This window comes from Nelumbo nucifera, chromosome 3 (genome assembly GCF_055504915.1).
Source record: "Nelumbo nucifera cultivar China Antique chromosome 3, China Antique-T2T, whole genome shotgun sequence".
In the NCBI taxonomy this organism is placed as follows: Eukaryota; Viridiplantae; Streptophyta; class Magnoliopsida; order Proteales; family Nelumbonaceae; genus Nelumbo; species Nelumbo nucifera.
The window spans coordinates 44,365,986-44,388,753 of record NC_142651.1 but is presented as its reverse complement, the minus strand read 5'-3'; the positions used below and the strand labels follow the sequence as shown (position 1 = coordinate 44,388,753).

Sequence of the window (22,768 nt, the reverse complement as noted above, 5' to 3'; positions counted from 1 at the left end):
TTTTCTCCGACCGGGGTCAGGTATGGAAACTACTTTAGTAGGGTCGGAGTCGGGGATGGGGCCATCACTGAATCCTCAATCCGATTCAGGGACGGGGATGGGAATGCAATCCCTGCCCCGCCCCAGCCCCAATTAATATATATAATATTATATATTATTTATATAATATTTATATTATAAATATTATTATATTATATATTATTTATTTATTTGATTAATAAATAACATTATAATAATTTCAATTAATAATTAGTTAAACATTATACAAATTATAAAAACTCAAAAATAGTAAAAAATTTAAAAAGTAAAAGATTAAAATACAAAAACTAAAAATCTCTTGAGACTAATCTCTTTACTACCACTCAAACAGAGGACTGAGAAAGACTTAAAGAAGAAAGAACTAAACAGACTATAGTCTACATAACAGAGGTGGCAGCTAAAACTAAAACCCTAGTTCTTCCTTCATTTATCGTTGCTGACCACCATCATCATCGCCCGTCAAATGTTGGACGTCTATCGTCGCCGACTACCACTCGATAAGAGGACAGAGAAAGACTCAAAGAAGAAACAACCGAATAGACTACAAAATAGAGGTGGCGGTTGAAACTAAATCCCTAGTTCTTCCTTCGTCTATCATCACTGACCGCCGTTGCCGTCGGACGTCTATCATTGCCAACTACCACTCGACAGAGGACAAAGAAAGACTCAAAGAAGAAAGAACTTAACAGACTATAGAACAGAGGTGGCAGCTGAAACTAAAACCCTAGTTCTTCCTTCGTTATCGTCGCCGACCCCCCGGCTGTCGGACATCGAATGTCTATCGTCACCAACCGCAACTCGCAACGGTCCTCTCTCTCTCTCTTCCTAATGTCTTTGTGTAATTAGGGATTCGGGTCTCCAACAGGGAATTCATCCCCTGTCGAGGTTTGGGTAGAGGTGTAAATTGGGTCGTTCTGCCCGTGGCCCGGCACGAACTTGGACTGGCTTGACACGACGGTCTGCGGGCCATGCCAGGCCCAACATAATCATGCAGGCCGTGCTAGGCCTAGGGTTTTAGGTCCACAGGCCGGCACGGGCCAACCCACGGCACGACCCATATATATTATTTATTATATATATATTATATAATATATTAATAAAATAAATATTTGTTTTAATTTTATTATACTAATTTATTTAATTATTGTAGATATAAGCAATTATATACACAAGATTCATATAAAATTAAAATTTTAAGTTTTTTGTCAATTTATTTAAATAAATAGCTTTGACTTGATGCACGGCCCAACCTGGCCCAAGGCTTGGCCCATGGGCCAGCTTGGCCTGCAGCATGACATGGCACAGCACGGGTCTGGACCATGGGCCATGCTAGGCTGACTCCCAAATTTTCACCGGAGAGGGAGAAGAATTCCTTTCCCCAACGGAAATCAGATGGGGGGATGATTTGGAGGTCGGGGTCGGGATGGGGAATGTAATCCCCGCCGAGAACCCGCCCCGTTGCCATTCCTATGCCGCCGGCCGGTTCAGTACTTGTATCGACCCAGCTGTCAATTCACACTTGTACATCGGTTCTTCTATTCTTCAATCGAAGAATACTCTTTGTCCGTTTCGCCTTTGAACTAGACTGCTACTCTACAATTAACCCATTTCCACGTGGCAACTTTCCTTGCAATAGCCACGTGTCGTGTGGCACAGTGGCCAAAGAGTCCAGAGGCGTACCACACAGAGACATGCAATTCCTTCGATCGTGGCGTCCAACTTGGGACTTGCCTCTCGCAGATAATTCCTGGGTTGATGGAAATTATCTACAAATGACTTACTGCATGCATTTAGGGTTTTATTTTATCACCTCGATTCCATACTGACTTTTCCTTTCTTCGCTAACACTAATTACAGACAACTGAAGATAAGTCAATTAAGAAGACCAAGACAATGAAGACCTACAAACTCTTATTATCTCTCACAGTCACGGTAGTGTTAATCGTCTCCAATATTTCTTTCCAAGCCCAAGCACGGGCTCCTCCTCCGATAACCAATGCAACTCTTGAGAGGGTAAGCTCTTCTCTGAAAAGGTTCGTTGATAAACTACCACAAATGCCAAAGCTCTACGGTTATTCCAGGATTTTTCCCATTCCCGCAAGTCTCACCATCGGCATGTATCAGAAGAAATGGGTACTTAATTAACACCACTCCTCCTCTCTGCTTCTTTCTCATGTCTGACGCAACGTAACTTTTATGCTACAGAAGTTCCACCGGGACTTGCCTCCGACGACGGTCTTCGCTTACGGAACCTCCCAAAAGACCGCTACTGTTCCGGGTCCCACAATCGAGACACTCCGCGGATTACCAACTCATGTGACGTGGCAAAATCATCTCCCTCGAAATCACATACTCCCATGGGATCGAACCATCCCCACCGCCATCCCCAAGCACGGTGGCATCCCCACCGTCGTCCATCTCCACGGCGGTGTCCACCAGCCACAGAGTGATGGCAGCGCCTTTGCCTGGTTCACCTCCGGCTTCAGAGAGACCGGACCGGCCTGGTCCCAGAAGACATACACCTACCCGAATGTCCAACACTCCGGGAACCTCTGGTACCACGATCATGCGCTTGGCTTGACACGTGTTAACCTCCTAGCTGGCTTGATCGGTGCTTATGTCATCCGTGACCTTATCTTGGATGGTATTCTGGACCTCCCACGTGGACCCGAATTTGACCGGCACTTGGTCGTTTTCGATAGGAGTTTCTCCACTGATGGATCCATCTACATGAACTCCACCGGCAATAACCCGTCAATCCATCCCCACTGGCAACCGGAATACTTCGGAGACGCCATTATCGTTAACGGCAAGGCCTGGCCGTACCTTAAGGTTCAACGTCGGAAGTACCGCTTCAGGATCATAAACGCCTCCAATGCACGATATTTCCGATTCTCATTATCCAACGGTCTCCCGTTTGTCCAAGTAGCATCGGACTCATCCTACCTGCCCTCACCCGTCCACACACCAAAGATACTCCTGTCACCATCTGAAATTGCTGACGTGGTCATTGATTTTTCAAATTCAACAACGAAACAGGCGGTGTTGACCAACGATGCCCCATATCCATACCCCACCGGTTCAGCCGTGAACCAGCTAAACGGGAACGTCATGAAGTTTATAATTGCACCGACACGTCCATCCCGACCGGACACATCAAGGGTGCCGGCAAATCTAGTGAAATACCAAACGGCGACAACCGATGGGGCAGAACATACAAGGTACATAGTATTGTATGAGTATACCAGCAAATCCGGAAAGCCCACACATCTCTACATAAACGGGAAAAGGTTGCTGGATCCGGCGACAGAGACGCCAAAATCCGGCACCACTGAGGTGTGGAAGGTGATCAACTTGACCGGCGATAATCACCCACTGCACCTACATTTAGCTTCGATCCAGGCAATCAAGGTGCAGAAGCTGGTGAATTTGAAGAAGTTCAAGGGCTGCATGACTACCAAGAATGATGCAGTCGCCTGCAATGTGACTCACCATGCAACTGGGAGGTTGCTTGCCATACCTCCTTATGAGAGAACATGGAAGAACACTGTCAAGATAGAGCCCGGATACCAGACAACGGTAGTCGTCAAATTTAATCTGGTTGATACCGGCGCGCCTTATCCGTTCGACACTACCGCAAAACCTGGATACGTCTACCACTGTCATGTAATATACTCTTACTCTAATTTTCTCTATCTATCTCCTCTTCACATAGTTCGTAGGACAACATACACAGACCTTTTCTGTCAAATGGATATAAACGAAACGAACAGAACTGACATCTGCTGCATCCTCGAACTCACACAGCTAGAGGATGTGGGTTCGATCGAATTAAACAAACCAGCTCACATATGGTGATTGACTGATTTTTTTCGTGCAGATTCTGGACCATGAGGACAATGCTATGGTACGACCAATGAAGCTGGTTACATAATATAGAAAGTTGGGAAAGAGAACAAATAAAGAATATGTTTGTTTTATTCCATTGTTCTAACTTCTAATTAAGTGTATAATTCTATAATCTCGTTCTCGTATATATAGATGGATGTTTGGTATTCCTAAAATTAAAGGTACTCAAAACTTGTATTATGCAATTCTTATGTTCGCTCTAGTTGTGGAATTAATAAAAGTTCTGATTGATTAAAGATCAAAAAAAATTTGGTGGTCTCTTTCTATTAATTATTAAATGTCCAGACTCCAGGAATGATCAGATGTCTCGCCAGCTTTCCTTACTTTGAAGACGTTCTTATTAAATAATAATTTAAGTGCAAGCTGGGGGTAGAGGTGATGAACAGTGATCTGCTTAATTCGGATTAATCGAACGCGATGTTTGTTCTGGAAGCTGTGGAACCAATAAATTGTTCCACACCAGTGATAAATTTATGGGCCTTACTGTAAAAAGGTGTATGTATCAAATATTTTTATTACTGGCGCAAACCATATCACCACAACGGCATGTGTAAGGAATACTAGTGTGTTGATTCATGATTGGTTACCTAGCCTAATTTACACGCCAGCATTGGCCGCAGATCTCGTCCCATAAAAAGAAAAATTTTATCATGAAATATCTATTTCCGGCTTTTCAGGGTTGATGATAAGGCCACACGGCCCACGCTTCCTTGTTTTCTCGAAATTTTTGAGTGTGGGATGAGGTGGTTTAAACATTCACCCTAAAAAGAGTAAGTTAATGAAAGGAGAAAAGTAAATTAAGGGGGTATTCTATAGCCTAGATGAGAAATTGGGTGGTGTGTGGTGTGGCACTCCAAATAAGTTAGTTGTTCTTCACCGTGGACAATGATGTGTAGATTGAATCACACCATACTTATGCATGCGTTCTACAAGGTTTGCTGCATTTCAATCCACACCTTGTGTTATGATTTCATGCATCTCAATTACAACATGGGTTAACACACGATATAGCAGTAGTGGGAAATCGGGAATGCATCTCCCAAAATCCAGTTAATTTTACAATAGCGGGTGCATAAAATCTTACCAATGGTGACGATAGTTGCAGCAGCAAATAACGAGGGTAGGGGTGCAAATGGATTGGATCATGATCCGATCCAATCCAAGATTTGATCATATTTGGTGGAATTCAGATCACCCCTGTTTGAATCTTTGAGTCGGATAATAGGATCCGATCAGAAGTTGGATCGGATTCGAGTCACCCCTATATGATTCGAGAAGATCTGATCCGATATATATGTTATATATTTTTTATATAAATATATATAATACATATATTTATGCTATTTAATTACAAATATATTATTTATATTGTATTTTTGTAATTTTGTTATATTATTTATCTTTTATAAAAAAGCATGTATATATGTTGAAAATAATTAAAAATTACTTGTATTTTTGTTTTTCTTTATTTAAATTGGTATATTTATTTTTATTTTAATAATTTATTATTTTTTAAAGAAAACAAATCGAATTGGATTAGATCCGAATATCCGACTTCCCGATCGAATTTGAATTCAAATCCTTTCCTATCAGAGTAGATCGGATCGAATCTGCAATGAACAATGTCGGATCATATTCGGATATACCTTGAATCGAATTCGATCTGATTCGTTTGCATCCCTAACGGGGCAAGAAATGGTGAGCTTCTACCCAACAACAGATTAGCAGCAGAAAGCCTTGTAATGACCAATGAAACCAAACGTGAGAGGGAAATATTGCACAAAAAAATTAAAACAAAATGATAATGGAAAACGGAAATGAATCACTTACCTCTAACTAGGGTTGTTCACAGGTCGAGTTGGGCCGGTTTACTGATGTTTTTCCAACTGATCCGACCTGGTCGGGTTACCTGAAATTGAAACCGAAACTGACCCTGTGTTAAGCAAAACCGACCTGATCGGTTTGAGTCGGTTTGGGTCGGTTTCAGCTCTACGTAGTGGTGACTCAATTGCTGTTCATTTTTGGCTCTACATTCCCAAAGGAAACCGGCATTTCCTTAATGTTTTGTGGCCCATCTATGGATCCAAATTTTGTGGAGGGAGCAAAGTTTGAGAGTACTATTTGCTGGAGTAAGATTTCAATTTGTAGGAAACTATATAATGGATGGATCAAACTATCAAAGCCGGCCAGATCCAACAAAAGCTAAGAAGATGCTCTCTGCTACTGTAGATAAATGGTGGTGAAATACTGAAATTTAAGGCAAACATTTATTCATGTACTCTTTTTTTATTCATTGATGGAGTGATGGGTCTTGGGTCATCTTTAATGTTTACAACATACCTCCTGATGAACTCGGTAGTGAATAATAAGTAGGTTGTAACTACTAACTAGGAACTAACTACTAAGTCGGTTCGGGTCAAATCGGTTTCGGTTTTCACATATGAAAACTGAAATTGAACTGAATCATCGGTTTAGGATTTTTTTATAACCCGAAACCGACCGGTGCTGAAGAAAACCCGGCCGACTCGGGTTGGTCGGTTTGGTCAAGTTGGGTCTTCTTATGAACAACCCTACCTCTAACAATCCAATGATGTAGTGGTGTGCGGAGTAGCAATAGTGCCCGATGTGAGATAGAGAGATAGTAGACATGAGCCTCACAGTGACGAGCCCTACATGCAACGATAATATGTTGAGAGTGCGAAGCATGGGAAGACACACTATAAAGTAGTGCAAAGCATGAAAACATATTGGAGATAATTGTCCACGGTAGCAATGGATTGTCCATGAGAAATAATCGTGGACGACATTTTGCCTTGTGGTGTAGGCCAATCCACGGTATAGTGTGGTTTGGTCTACACCACGGTGCAACCGAACCACTGGTTTTGGGGTGGCACGTTTGAAAAAGCAATATCTTGTGGTGCATCCACACCACCTAAGTTGTTGCAAAGGTGATGTGATAATTAGAGTTGTGAAGCCACCTCTAATTAACCTGCCACAGTGTCATGGATGCATCCATTAACCAACTCCATCCTTGTAAAAGCATGTTACCAGTTCCATGGGGCTCTACTCTTATCTTATGTATGAATGACCAGTGGCTTAAAGCTTTAAATCTTAGTTCTCCGCTTCAAATGCTTATAAATCATATAATCAAGCTGACAAGGCAAACTCTTCAAGAGGGTGGTGGATCCCAATTCTTTAGGGTGATTGGGCCATTTGTCAATTTCCACGTATTCATGGGACCCACAAGAAATGTTTTTTCATTATTAAAATAAATTTCTAATTGGAGGAGAAATTCTTTAAGGTGCATGCTTGCTAGCTTAAGAAAAGGTTTTATCTTAACGTTAGAAAGGCATCCACCTTTTGAAGGAAATTAAGGGGGTGTTGTAATGTGGATGAGAAATTGGTGGATGTGGACTGGTACACACCACACCACAGTTCACAGGTATTTTGAACTATAGACAAATTATGTGGATTGGACTAGTTCACACCCACAGTGGCATTCTGTAGGCTTGGTGTGGAGAGTCAACACCACACCATTTGATTCCATGTATCCCATATATATTTTATGAATGATCTACATAGTTAGTCATAAATATCTAATTTTTGCATTTTATATGATAAATATATTGAAAAAAGCATCAATAAATTAATATTAACCAATACATATTAATTTTAATAAAAACAACAGTAAATTAATTAAAAATAAAAATATATGTTTTCAATATTTAAAATATTATTTTTATTGATAAAAACATTAAATAATTAAAAAATTAATAGTTTATTGATAAAAATATTACAAAATAATATTTAAATAAATTATTGCAAGATAAGCATAGCATCAACCGATTTGTGCAAACTAATAATCGATTGATTCCCATACTAGTTGTAAGATAAGCATAGCATCAAAATATTGGTCGACTAGTTTCCTAAAATGTTGCATGGATAAGCCACCACACTTACAATTAGTACTTAAACAAAAATAAAAAAAAAAACCACCATTATAAGAGAGATAAGAAGAAAAGTGCAAAGTATGTTACACCCACAACATGCAAGTAACATAGTATCCGACTTGTGGAATTTGGTATGCTTTCGTACTGCATGGAATCCTACGTGTTGATGATGGGTCATATAATCTCTATGTGGGGCTACCTGAGCATCATGTTCAGTTAATTCATCTACCTATTGAAATGAATTTGGGTAATTCTCCCATTTTGGGCCACAAAAGAACTAGCACTGTAATTGGCATTGGATTTTGCCATGACTAATTCCATCGACCCTTTACCGCATGAGCACATTGGTGTGCATATATGTCTGGCCATTACTGTTCCAATTTATCAATATAAATACAATAATGAGATAGGATTACTTCACATAAATAAAGAAAACAAATCAAATGTACCACAAATAAGTTCAAAATGGTTCAAACATATCCAATATGTTAATCATATTATTTGAAAATTGAATTAAAACTAAAGCTGAAACAATTCAATTTCGTGTTATACACATCATATTTGCAATATTGTCCCTAATATTGGTTATTTGTATATTTGCTTGTTCATTTTCCCCATCAAAATCACTCTCATTGGTGTCATTTGAATCCTTAATAGTCATGTCTTCAACTATTCATCAATCGATGTCTTTATCGTGAATGGCGGTTCCTACTGAATAAAATTGAAAGTGATGATGCATACCATTACGATGTATCATTGCATTCGTAAATTGAAACGTGGCATATTCTATAAGATAGGAAATTTTTCCTTCAATATCCCAAAGTGTCTCTCTCTAACATTTCTTAGTGATGAGTGCCTGTAATTAAACAATTCATTCTTTAATTGAAATCTTCTTCTTTTCCCTCTAAAGACATTTAGATAATATCGTTCACCAGAATAAGGTGTTAGATATTCAGGTCCACCAGGAAATCTAGAATTCACAAGATAATATTTCCCTACAAAAGCCATATGCAATTGAATGCATTAGACATAGGCAAATAGACTTATACTAACTAAAAATGTCGAAATAAATTACCTATGGGAGGATGTGGGAATTCTAAATGTGGTCAAGAAATAGCTTCTGCAAATACCTTAGAATCATGGGCAAATCCTTCCCAGCTTACGTAAGCGAAAGTAAATTTCATGTCAAACGAGCATATAACCAACATGTGGTACAACACGACTTCCTCCCCCTGTATGGAATTTATTCGTCCAAAGGAACCCATGCACTTATATGGGTACCATCAATTACCCCAATACAGTCTTAAGTGGTGATATATGTTGTCAATATATAAATAAAAATGACATATATTGATATATAAGACACCAGTGAAATAGCTAAAACCATGAGTAATATTTCTCTAAATGTTTGATATGTGATTGCACATCTTCAAATGATGGTGGTTGAATCAACTCTCTCCCAAACCTATAAATTTCTTTGTAAGTCATCCTAAAGTACGTACTAATAGTACTTTTGAAGTGTTGGAACATACTTGCAATCAATCGATAATTTTGATTGTGACTAACCATCATAAGAAAAATAGCAAGTGATTCCTCCACACTGATATTCCAACTGTTAGATGAAAGGCCACGGTCTTTCAAGAGATTAGCAAGATTTTAAATACATGTCTCTCCATCCTAAATGTGTCGTACACTTTGTCAATATGATCCAAGTTATTCAAACACTACATGACAAATGTATGCCCATTCATCATCGATGTGCAATACAATTGTTCAACAAAGTATGTATTGTAGTATTTACCACTCTACTAATGAAGGTAAGTTCAAAGAACTCATCACCGTCTTCATTCCATTCATTGAAAGGGATGCCATCTATTTCATTGATATCCATAGAATTCCTAGAAATATACACACATTGCTATACTAATTGATATATGAAATATGATAAAACATAATGAACATATAAAAAATTAACATAAATTGTGTATCAAAAAAATTAACATAACCAAAACGTCAAACATAAGCAAAAGAAAAATAACCCAAAGTTTTCCATATCTAAAGATTCCTTAACCACTCAAATTGACATTCAGATGTAAAATTCATAAACATTTGTCTCTAATGCTCATCCTTAAATATCTCAATTGCTTTTAAAACTTGCTGGACACTAATAACAAAATGTCATTCACAACATCCATGCATTCTATCATAGATACATCTTTCTTGCGTTGTTCCTCCTCATCCTTAAATATCTCAATTGCTTTTAAAACTTGCTGGACACTAATAACAAAATGCCATTCACAACATCCATGCATTCTATTATAGATACATCTTTCTTACGTTGTTCCTCATCATTCTCCTTTTTTTATCTCTCTCTATTTGAATCTCTATTAGCCTCACTCTAGCCTTGTTGAACTTTGTCCATGCATCTATTGTGAGCAAGAAATTAGTTCCCTGCCTGATCCTTTTCCCTTCCCTGAGAGAGCTAGGGAGTGAACCAATCCTTATCAATTTTAGGATTAACAATAAGGGTTTCCGGCGTAGATGTATAAGACATATGGACATCATTGGGAGAGAGATTAACAAATAGATCTTAAGTCTATGGGACATAATCATTCTTTTCATTTGATGGTGCCTCAACATTACCCATAGATGTATTTCCTGTAGCACTGGTTCCAAAGAAGATGATCTCCAACTCCTTCAAATAGGGACAACCATTTTTCTTTATCTACTTTGTCCACTTATACTTCCGCATGAAGCATAAAAGTTTGGTGTCAACATTTTATTAATTGAAACCCCTCAAATAAATGTAAATAAAAGGAATGTATAATAGTCATACCATAATCAAATAGTCACAAACACTCTCACTAGCAGTTGGTTATTTTGTTAGTGGATCTATTGTAACTCCTGTATGGTTGTATATTTGTTGGTAGTTGCTAAATCACTTCTTCAAGTGGTGGAATTTGTTTTTGAACTGGTCACAAGTATATGCTTTGTTGTGTGTGTTGTTGAATTTCTCAACAATATATTTCCAACTATCATTGTTACATGTCGAGGTTGGTCTATTGTGAGCCTTCACTTGATCTACCATCAATTCAATAAATGTCTACTCTTTGGCCCCATTCCATGTGGTCAACTCATTGGTCATATCTTCATGCAATACTTAAAACTGAGAGGCCATATATGTTTGTAGAATATGATAGAAATGGGTTATGTGAAACAATAAAATTCTAACAACTTTAATCAATAACCAACTCCTAATTGAACACTTCTTAAAACTTTGTGTTCAAATATGCTTTAATGAAGAATATGCATTGCTTGATCAAATCATACATGCTCATTGCTAAACCATTTGACTAGTCAATGCCACTCTTTATTACTTGTATGGAATTTTGATAGAAACAAGAGTGGTTTGTTCAATAGAAATAATAAAAGAATTCAGAGATCTTTCAATATATTTACCTTTACCTCAATATTAATTGAATGTTCCTCAACTTTGACATGTTTTCTTGATCTACAAGTCTTTTAACCTTGCCCGAGATAGATGACCTTTGTACATTGTAGAGGTCTGTGAGGTATATAGGATTGAAACCTTTCATATCGTATAATGAACAGTTTATCATCCGATTTAAGTGAAAAAAGAAACAATTTGGGTTATTTATGAATGTTTTTGAGGTGTTTGAGATTTTGAGAAGCTCATCAAGAGAAGTTGTATTTAGTTTATTTTTTTGGTTGTTGGACTTGGTATCTGCTTTGTGTCTAAGCACAGTGTTTTATATATTGTGCATGCTTCCAGGACATGTAATCAAGGATGACATGGTTATCATCTTAGGAGTCAGGAAGGAAGGTGTTGGTGTTGCTGACCATGAGGCTGAGGTGTAGAATGTGATACTCAAACTTCTTCAAAATGAATTGGGGCTTGAAGTTGTTGGTGCAGGATCTAGAATTCCACATGTTAAACGTGATGTTGGAAGCTCTATTAAAATAGATCTAGACCATGAAAATCTGGGGAAAAACAGGCTACCAATGGAGTGTGAATCTTTGGCTAGAAGACCTATGGTTTTGCAAAGGTTGAAAGCCACAAAAAAATCATTGTATTATTGGATACAGAGAAGCATAGGTGTGCCACTAGAAGATAAGAATCACACAACTTATCAACCCAATTTTGTCTATTTTCTGTCATGATTAGTTATGCATGTATTTTTTAATATATATATATAATTTTAAAGCATAACACTATGCAGTTGTCAATACAATCACAACAATCAACATTATAATACAGTCAAAGTGTGAGCCTATTAGTAAGTGTAATATGTAAGTTCTGAAAATGGAATAAGTCTTCCTTTTCTTTTCATTCCTTCTTTGTTATATTCTTTTTATTTAGGTTTAGCAAATATGGAATTTGTTTTACTTGGTTGGCTTTTCCTAAATGGGGCAACTGATGCGAAAATAACATGATCATTAAAAATTTGCTTATTATTACCTTTCTATACTTGAATATCAAGTGAAAACATTATTCCAACAATACTATTTTATTTATTCTTCTTGTGTGTGTGGTGGGACGGAGTGATTTAGGCACATCAATAGGGTTTCTAAGAATAGCCACAAAATATTTCTTAAGAGATTGATCAAGACAAATCCCAAAAGGATAAAGAGAAGGACATTGAATGGCATATCAACTAATTGCAGACCCTGTGCATTGCTAATTCATGTTCTTGATAGCATCCATCATCAGCAGATGAAAATTAATTGTCTAATTTAGTATCATCCCACAACTAAAGTTTTTGTGGAAAGTGCTTGTGCAACTATAGCTACATAGAGTAGAGAAACTAGAAAAAAGAAAAAGCTTTATCTATGTAATGCACACTTTTTTATCTTAATTTTTTTAACATGTTTGAACTGTACTTGGTGCAAAAATCCAGTTAATGACTTAATTCTGTGATGTTTATGGCATATAATGGCATGGGGAAAACCTATCATATTTTTTATGCCCCATTGTAGGTAGTATGGCATAACTTGTAAAGATTGGTCTCAAATATCTTAGAACTAAGGGCAAGAAGACCCTGAAATTTCAGCCCTTGACACCATGTGATAGACTGGATTTGGTCCCATGGTCCAAAGTATCAATATATATGGTATCATAACGTATGATAGAAATTGGTTTTCAGGATTATTGAAATGCTAAATGCAAAGAACTAGTAGTTTTTAATAGGTTTAACCATTAATGAACATTCTAATATATCTATGTGTGCATATAGTTTGGTTAAAAAAAAACTCAGTATTGATTATTGAAACCTCTGAATACGTGATTTGGGTGTATCTAGATTATTGATATTTTTAATAATGTTTCCTCCATTTATACAAATTTGTCAATAATTAACTTTGGGGTGTTAGTGTACATTTGATCTCATGTTTATTCCATCTATATTTTGCCAACTGCAGCAAGTTAGCTTTTATGATGGTCCAATACTGCCTTAAGCTTTGCAGTTCAGTTTTCAGTTAAAAAAAAAAAGTCAAGCCTTGATACAATACTAGATGCATGTCTGTTAGGGTGCCTTAAGCTTTTATATAGTGAAGAGACATCAGAGGGTTCAATAACCCCACTAAGCTTTTATATAGTAATGGATTGTTGGGACCAGTTTTTGGGCTCTAAGTTAAGATAGACCAGCCAAATCATCAATTTCCTTACTTGAAAATGGAAGCAAAGCATATCTAGTTGGAGTTGAGTGGGCTTCATTCTATCAATCAAGGCCATCTATTCATACACTAGTTACAGTTCGAACTGATGTATCAAAAACTTCTCATTGGATTGGAATTTATAAATATTAACAAGATATTTAGACTGACATAGAAGAAGCTTCAAATCTAGTGGCTTAGCTTATTTATTGAAACAAAAGACTTAAAGCTTAATTGGAAAAATTAATCCATTAAAAGGTATTAGTGATGAAGTTTGGTTGTGTAGGTAAGTCATATGAATGCCATATTTTGTAGTAGTCTAGATATTTTCTATACAGCATGGGATAGTCAATAGATTCCAAAGCAACCTGGGAACACAACATTGGACCAAAGTAAAAAATATCCATAGCTACTTGAGAAGAACTAAGAACTATACATTGGTATACAATGGAGAGGATTCCGTGGCAACAAGTTATATACTATATAGATTTAAACTTTTAATTAGATCCTTAGAGAAGATAAAAGCACAATTATCAACAACCATACTGATACCTCAAGCAAATTTCAACAGATAAATAAAAAATTATAGATCAACCTTGATAACATCCAAGTCTTAAGAGAAGTTTCTAACAGTTTGATTCTTTGTTTCCAACAACCGAGTTCGACTCTATGCTTTTTTCTAAAGAAAATCAACAACAAAGAAAGATAACATACCGGCGGAGGAGAGCTTTGGTGAAGGAGAGCTTTGGTGAAGCATAGATGCAAAGATCTTTGGCAGGTGGTGGAGATCTCCAACAGTAAAATGATGTGAAGCAGAGAAGCAGAAATAGGGTTTTCCAGGGAGCATGTGAAGCAAGATATCAATGTTAATTAAACTGTGGACGGATGCCCCTCCTTGAGGAAATGCCGTGGCCGATAATATAGGGTGCAGACAAGGCCTGTTCACGATATAGTGTGGACTAGTCCCGTCCATGACCAGCCGAACACCATGTTCATCCCATGGTGTGGACTGAAACGGGCCACCCACGAGATGAACACGAAACCGAACACTACCTAAATCAATCACAAAGTTGTGAATATCAGGCTAAAATGCTAAACTAATGATGTGGCATAGAATTGTGAATAGATTGTAACATCAAAATCATTATGAAATTATTGAGAAATTAATTTCAGATAAGGGTGCCAATGGACCAAGGTTTGGGTTGGACCCTAGTTGGAATCAAAATCAATTTGAACAAATTAGATATACCAATGAGACATTGAATTAGATCAATCCGGACTTAATGGTCCAAAGTATTTAATGGATTGGATTGGACCTGGTCCATTTGAAATGAATTTATATTGGATTGAGTCTGATTGAACTAGTATCTAATCCATTGGCATAAGATAAGAATAGGGGTGCTCATAGTTAACTGAACTATGGGCCTATTTTCCAATTGGTTTGGTCTTCACTTTTTTTAGTTTTTTAATATTTATAATATATTATAAAAAAGTACATAAATATATAATAGAAATAAAAGAAATACATATAATCTATTATATTATAAATAACAAATAATATTATATATGTACACTAACCAGTTTGGTTAACCACCAGTTTTTCTTATTGGTTAACCAAAGTCAAACCATCTGATTCAGTTAAAATTTTGGTTTGATTTCATCAATTTGATTTGATATTTTGGTTTTATGGTTTTTGATGAGCACCCCTAGATAAACAAGTGTCAGGGGACGAGGTTTTGGTTGGACCCAATCTAAATTAAAACCAATTTAATTAAAAAGTTTGGATGGTCCAAACATTGAATTGGACCAGCCCAAAATGGTACAAAGTATTCATATGATTGGATTGGATTTGGTCCATCTGTAATGGACTTATACTCGATAGGATTGGATTGGACCGATGTTTGGTCCATTGATAGCCCTAATTTGGGGGGATGAAAATTAAAGCTTTGAGGTGTATTTAGTTTATTTTGAATATTATTTGTTCCCAATAATAAACTGAGTTTATTGTTGAGTTATAGGAAAATCCATCCCAAAATACAATAGATCCTCAATGAGAAACTACAATCAATAATGTTGAAGAACCAGCTCCAAGAGTACTTTCTATAATTCGGGTTGAGAGAGATTATAGGTGCAAAGGAAAATTTTCATAAAAATGAAAAAAAAAACTAGATTAAATATTGGACACATATCTAATGTTATATATTTATAAAAAATAAAATATTGTGTACCTCTATAATATTATACATTCATTATATTGATCAAAAATAAGTATTATACATAAGAATTAATTTTATCAATGGTGTAAATGTAATGCAAAACTTAAAGTCAACTTAAAAATCAAACGGTTTTCCTCTCTTTTCTTTTTTTGAGAAAAAAACTATTATCCTTTTTGGATGGTGGGTTATTGGTTTGGATCAAATGGATTAACTAATGATATCATAGTTAAATTATAAAACTTTAAAAAGTACAAATAATCAAAAGAATGCAAAAATTAAAAAAAATTGTATACATCTTTAATGTTATGTATTAATTATATCAAACAAAAATTTAGTTAATAAGTAAAAGATATTTATATAATGTAGATTGATGAAATATATAATTTAAATTTGATTTAAAGCAAAGTTATTTTCCTATATAGATGGTGGGTCAATAATCCAACTTTTCAAATAAACTCATGGTTAAAATTTAACAACAACAACAATAATAATAATAAATGTCATTGTAATTTAAGATTTCCATGTGTAATCCACATGAAGTTGGAATTTTTTGTGTATATTTACTTTTTATTTTAAATTATATACATTCATCCCATTCTCTCTTATTAAATCCCATATTTAAGTTATTTTTCAATAATAAATGCTACTAATTAAATCTATATCCAATACTTATAACCAAGATTCAAAGTATTGACACGTATCATCCCATATCGATCGATATGTATCGTGTCGATGGCTTCCTGATACGCCCTCTAGGGGTTGTATCGGGTCAGACCATGATTCAGAGGGTAGCCGGGCCTTAAACCAAACCCTCTGAACTGGTTTTGAAAAAATAAAAAAACTTTAAAAAAAGTATCGATACAGGATGATACGCCTTACCGACATATCGCCTTGCGTCGATACTTTGAACCTTGCTTGTAACAATATAAACCTATATATTTTAAAACTTACTCAATAGCAAAATCATTGTTTATCCAAGTGATGACTAAATAATTCAACTATCTGAATCAAATTGGCAACCCATGAAATCATAGTTATATGATAAAATTTTTAAATAGAAATAAATATATAAAATAAAATAATGTAGAAAAATAAATACAATTGTGATATTTTTTATTAATCAAATTAAAAAAAAACAAGTGTAGTAAAAAAGGAATATTTTTATTGATGAAGAAAATGAAATTAAAAAGCACAAAAATAAAAAATACATAATTTTACAAATAAAAACATTTTGGGTACATGTATTATATCGTATATTTATCATATTAAATAAAAACAAGCATACATAACAATATTATTTTTACACACAGAGAAATAAAAAATATAGAAAATTTTGAACGCATCTATAACTCTATATTTACACTCTTATTAAAAATATGAATAGGATTGTAAAACTTTCTTTTAATTAAAACACCCATTTTTTAATTTAATCACTATTTAATTATAAGGTTTAAAATGTAGTTTGAACTACAAATTTTACCCCATTCAATTCCATCTCTTGAAATTTTATATTTTTTTTTTATAAATGTACAAAAAAATATACACTGATGAGATAAAACTTTACAAAATGAAAAGTCCAGCCAAGTGAGTAAGCCTATCAATGATACACGAAACTTTGTAGCCCAATATAAGGTGATTACATAATTAGATTCAGATTTTGCTATATGCATTTGATTAATAGTAAAAACAAAAAATAAAAAATAAAAAAAATAAATATACATGAATTTTATAGAAAATTTTGAATACATTATTCCTATCATTCTCATCATCTAGAATTGCCACGTGAAAAGTACTAGCACATTTAGTAGTAGATATATATAGATACCTTAAATGCATAGATGCTCATGTGGCACGGCTTCAGCCTTCGGGTCGATTTTTAAAATATTGTCTAGAATAACCATGGGTGACAAAGGTAACAGGGATCAAAACCAAGCCATTCTATCCCTAATGATGTATATATCATCAATGGGATCAACCTCTCAATGGTGCCACGTGGACTTTTTGTAAGATGAAGAGTTTTAAATACATTGGACTGACAAAATTGTGACAACTTTCAAATAATGATGTAAGCCAAAAAGAAAAGAAAGAGTAGCTAGATTTTGGCTTGGAATCCTTCTGGTTTTGGCTGACAACCTTAGCTTTTACATGCAAGATTGTTTACCCCCTTCTTGGTGGATGGCAAATTCATTTTCACCCCCTCTTTAAAAAGGACTTAATGTTCCTTTCAACGGTGGTTAATAAAACCAATAAAAGTTTGAGAACAAATCAACCCTCACAAGATTGCCCCCCATAATGTCCCACAGCACATTATTGCCGTGTATTGAGAATATCTCAATGATAATCCCAGAAATGATGATGTCATCATCGGGAGATGTTCCTAATACACGGTGAGATGCGTTGTGGGACGTTGTGAAGGAAAATCTTGTGGGAGGCTGATTTGAACTCTAAAAATTCTTTTAAAAATACATGATGTGGCATTTTCATCCATCGTGATAATTAAGGAGCATTTTCCCTATTTAGAAAAAGAGTAAAAAGTTTAGAGTATATTACAGATTAGTATCCTCTACTTTGGGGATAATATTGGGTAACGAAGATGAAGATGATTGAAATTGTGGATGCCGCGCGGGGACATACCAGAATAACTAGATCCTGTTTGTTGGTTGCAAAATCGACTTTGTGTGCAATTAACCATGGTTTTTAAAACTGAACTGGTCAGGGGTCCGGTTACCGGTTCAAACGGTCTGACCATTCGACCCGAACGACTGGCCTGTTTTGACAAAAAAATAAAAAAATTGAAAATCAGTTAAAACTATTCAAATAGTTCGAACAATTAACTAGCCAGTTCAGTGGTTTGTTGACCAAAATCAACGGTTTTGAAGAAAAAAATAATTTTAAGAAAAAATAGAATCGATCAAGTGACCGGTTCCCAGTTTTTCCAATCCGACCGTCCAGTTTTAAAAACCATGCAATTAACACTACTTAGAGAAATACAATTAATGGTCGTGGAATTTGCTACTGATGACCACCGGCCGCTTTCATCAACGAGTGCATGTTCTGGTTTGCTTGTTGATTTCACATTCATTATCCCATGATCCCATCCCAGTTCTTTTCATGGTTGTTAACGGCATAATTTATTTGTCCGAAAGAGAGAGAAATAGAGAGATTTAGAAGAATTTCGCTGGTTCTGAGAAATGATTGACTGACAATCAAGACATCTTGTTAATAGCTCAACAAATGACTGACTGACTGACAATCAATTTGGGCTCTCCATATTTTTCATCATACATAGCTTAAAAAGCTTGTCCATATAGAACCCATCTTGGAAAGCCAAATGTTACTCTGTACTTCAGCCCTCCCAAATGAGAACGTGTTTATGAAGGATGACTTTGGATTAATTCATAAGTGTGTTTAAACCCCAGATTTTTTTTCTTAGGTGTTTGGTCTTTGCCAGCACTATTGCATTAGAAGTCTTCCATCTCCCTTATCACAAGCCCTTTGTTTGAGTCATTCCCAATGACAAAGGAAATTTTTGCCTCATTTACCTAGTTGGAGAACATGCATCCTACCAAATGCATTTTGTATGTTAATTTTTAAATTTAGGGGTCAATGTTTGAAGTGTTTGAAGTTTAAGGTTAGGGTTTAGATTTTAAGTGTGAAAATCAAGAGGTGGTTCGACGATAGTAGGAGAAAAGTAATGCCCAATGATAAATTGGGATAGAAGTGTTGAAGAATTAGTTGCAAAGGAATTCATTATCTTCATATCGATGTATTGATGGAAAAGAAAACTTTATCTTGATAGCAAAACAAACCAAGAGCTTGATTCTTCTTCTCTTCCAAGCAAAGGACTCTCTCTCTCTCTCTACCCCAATGGGATATTTCTCTCTGTTAAATTAAAATACGTCATTCCAAAATATTTCCCACATTCCATGCTCATGTAATGCTGCATTATGCCCAAGTTTCTTCAAGGGATTTCCCTCCTTTCTTTCCACACCTCTCTGGGAAGAGGAGGACATTCTAATGCGTCTTATGTTTCTGTTGCTGATGTCCATTTTTCTTTTTTGGGAGGGGGTCAGGATTTTGGTGGGAATTGATAGAACAATGAAAAGAAGAGAGAAATCAGTAATTCATTTTTTGGGGCCTAATTTAGTATTCCAATTAGTGTCAACAACCTTGATATGTCATTATGTCATCCTGTTAGAATTTGGAAAAAAAAAATGCAATGATGATTAAGGTTGTGTTTTGTACTATTGTCATTTCTACTTGCAAGGTTTAAGGTTGGTCAATACAAATTTTTTCTAAATTGTTTTGTCACATCACACAAGATAAGAGTCCAAATCTATTATTAACAATACACCTTCAAACACCCTACCAACATGATCTGACACTGCACATCTCATTCATGATAGGTCTCACTTTTATGGTGGGTCCCAATCTCATGGTGAGATGTGCAGTGTTAGATGAAGTTGATAGGGGTTGGGATGTGTTTTGTTGGTAAGAGATTCCAATTCTACTAAATAACTATTTTTACTAAAAAAATATAGGCATTGGATTGGGTGTTAGCATTTATAATAGACACACACAATTTGATATTTTCTAAAGAAACAACAATGGTTAGAACTTAGGGGGGCTCACAACCAACCTATTTTTGAAAATGAACCGATACTACTGGTTTCTAGAAAATCGATAATCAAAAACGAACCGAAGCCGATCGGTTAACTAGTCGATTGGTTCAATTATTGGTTTTTCAGTTTTTTTATATTTATAGTATATACTATAAATAAATATAATAAAAAAATTTAAAAAAATAGAACAAATTTCTTAAATTACCCTTATAATCGAGGAAATTAATTAATTCTACCCTTACTATTTATGTATTTTCTTAAATTAAATTCACAAATTTTCTGACAATTGACATTGTCGGTAACACTAATGAAACAAAAAAAAATCAAAATGTCAAAATTTTCCTTCACTGTTCCTCAAATTTTCAAAATAAAACGCAATTGGATGAAAAAAATCAGAAAAATGGGCTCCTTTGGCATCGCACTTGTGGCAATCCGGGGGGAAAGTTCCATTGAAGAAAAAATTGGCATTCAATTGGGGCGAGAGGTAGCAGAAATTTGTGGTGAAGATCTGAAGTAGACGTAGCAGATTTGAGCGGATCTGGTTTTGGTTTTGGGACCCGTGATTCCTCCTCCTCGGGCATCAATGGCTGGCTTGAGACAACTCCAAAGTTACTGTCTTTGCAAGATTCACCATACTCGGCCTTCCCTTCAGTAATCTTCTCATCGTCGGCCTTCCCTTCAGTAATCTTCTCATCGTCGGCCTTCCCTTCAGTAATCTTCTCATCGTCGGCCTTCCCTGATCATAAAAGAAGAGAGATTACAAAATTGAAGTGTGGAGTCTCGGACGTCGGTTGCAGTTTCATCCATGAGTGCCTTTTTGCAGCCCTCCTCGTTTGTTGGTGTTACTCTTGCTAAATCTGCTAAACCAACATGAGGAAAATCTGCATCATTGATCACTTCCACCGTGAAATTCATCAACGATGGATTCTCTATGCAACGATCCAGCTTTCTCTTCGGGTAGAATCCCTTAGCAATGTTATCTAAGGGACGGTAACCTGAGAGGCAGTCCAGCTGACTGTCTTTATCTGGTGAAGAGCAAATCCCGTACACCCCCGCAAATAGCATTCATTGTGCAGGACAATTGCCTCAGAACCCAGGCAACCACAGATGATCCTCAGAAAGTAGGGAAAGAGATGGTCCCTTCCGCCTTCAGCTGCTTATCTCTACCCCCGCTGGCTCCCATTTCCACCTCTCCTGCAATCTCCTATCTAAATATTTCCAACCCTAAAAAACCTCTTCCTTCTCCTTCTTCTTTACCAATTAATAATCTGAACAATACCTCCCATTCTGATTCCGAGACACACAGTCAAGTTTGAAAATTCAAGGGTAGCTCCCAGTCTGAATCAATGGTCTAGGACTCGTTCTATACGCGTTGGACGGAGATTAGGCCGCTCCCTAAGTCAAGGGGCCACTGATATAATCTCCCTGTTGTGGGTGGGGAGGGCAGCCTCAAGTGCTTCTTTTGATTTCGAGATAGAGATACAAAGAGACCAAGGGGAGGAGAGAGAGGGTCAGAAATAGGGCAAAATAGATATCGTCAAACCGGTAAATGGAAAGGACTATTATTTTGTCAATGGTGTAGCATATGAGCGGTATATAAATAGTAAGGTAAAGTGAGCTAATTTCCTAAATTATAGGGGTAGTTTAAGAAATTTGTCTAAAATATATATAAAATATTTTATATTTTTAAATAATAAATAGTATATTATATTATAAATACATGTTTTATATATAATGCATATTTATTAATTTATAATATATAGAAAATAATATATATATATATTATACATAAATATACATATAATATATAGAAATATATGTATACTGGTTGGTTTAGTTAACCACTGGTTTTCTATATTAGTTAACCAAAACTAAACCGACTGGTTCGGTTAATCGGATTTTTTAGTTTGGTCTCATTGGTTCGATTCAGTTTTTTAGTTTTTTGGGTTTGTTTGCTCACTCCTAACAATGGTACTAAATGTTTTATTAATAACTCAGAATTTTTGATAGAAAAAAATATATATTCTCATAAAATTTATATTGATCAACCTAAAATGTTACAAGTAGAAGTGGCAATGGTACCAAATACAACCCAAATCTTACCTAGTCTGCATTGCTCTACCAAAAAATACTTGGTTTTGGGCTTGAATGTAGATCCCCCTTCTCCCAAATTTACCATGGCATGAACTTCCATCAAATTGCTCATAATGCAAGGCAGGTCTATGGTAATAAAACATAAATTTTGACTCTAATATATATATATATATATATATATATATATATATTTTTTTTTTCAAATTGATAAAGGTTCCCTCATGGCCTCATGTATAAACAAATTGATTTCATAGTTTCAAGTTTA

At 35.7% G+C, this 22,768-nt stretch overlaps 1 protein-coding gene across 1 annotated transcript; it reads left to right on the top strand.

The window, feature by feature from the left end:
- The first annotated feature begins 1,932 nt into the window (after positions 1–1,932).
- LOC104612923 (multicopper oxidase LPR1 homolog 1-like) lies at positions 1,933–3,973 on the top strand. The gene is made up of 3 exons (XM_010280582.1): positions 1,933–2,172; positions 2,245–3,705; positions 3,920–3,973. The coding sequence occupies exons 1-3, from the start codon at positions 1,933–1,935 to the stop codon at positions 3,971–3,973; spliced, it is 1,755 nt and encodes a 584-aa protein (XP_010278884.1).
- The last annotated feature ends 18,795 nt before the right edge of the window (positions 3,974–22,768 follow it).

Bases quoted from the DNA above. Each gene is read 5' to 3' on its own strand.
- LOC104612923 (XM_010280582.1), top strand. From the start codon at position 1,933: ATGAAGACCTACAAACTCTTATTATCTCTCACAGTCACGGTAGTGTTA. The intron at 2,173-2,244 runs GTACTTAATTAA...TTTATGCTACAG, and splicing joins GCATGTATCAGAAGAAATGG to AAGTTCCACCGGGACTTGCC. The intron at 3,706-3,919 runs GTAATATACTCT...TTTTTCGTGCAG, and splicing joins GATACGTCTACCACTGTCAT to ATTCTGGACCATGAGGACAA.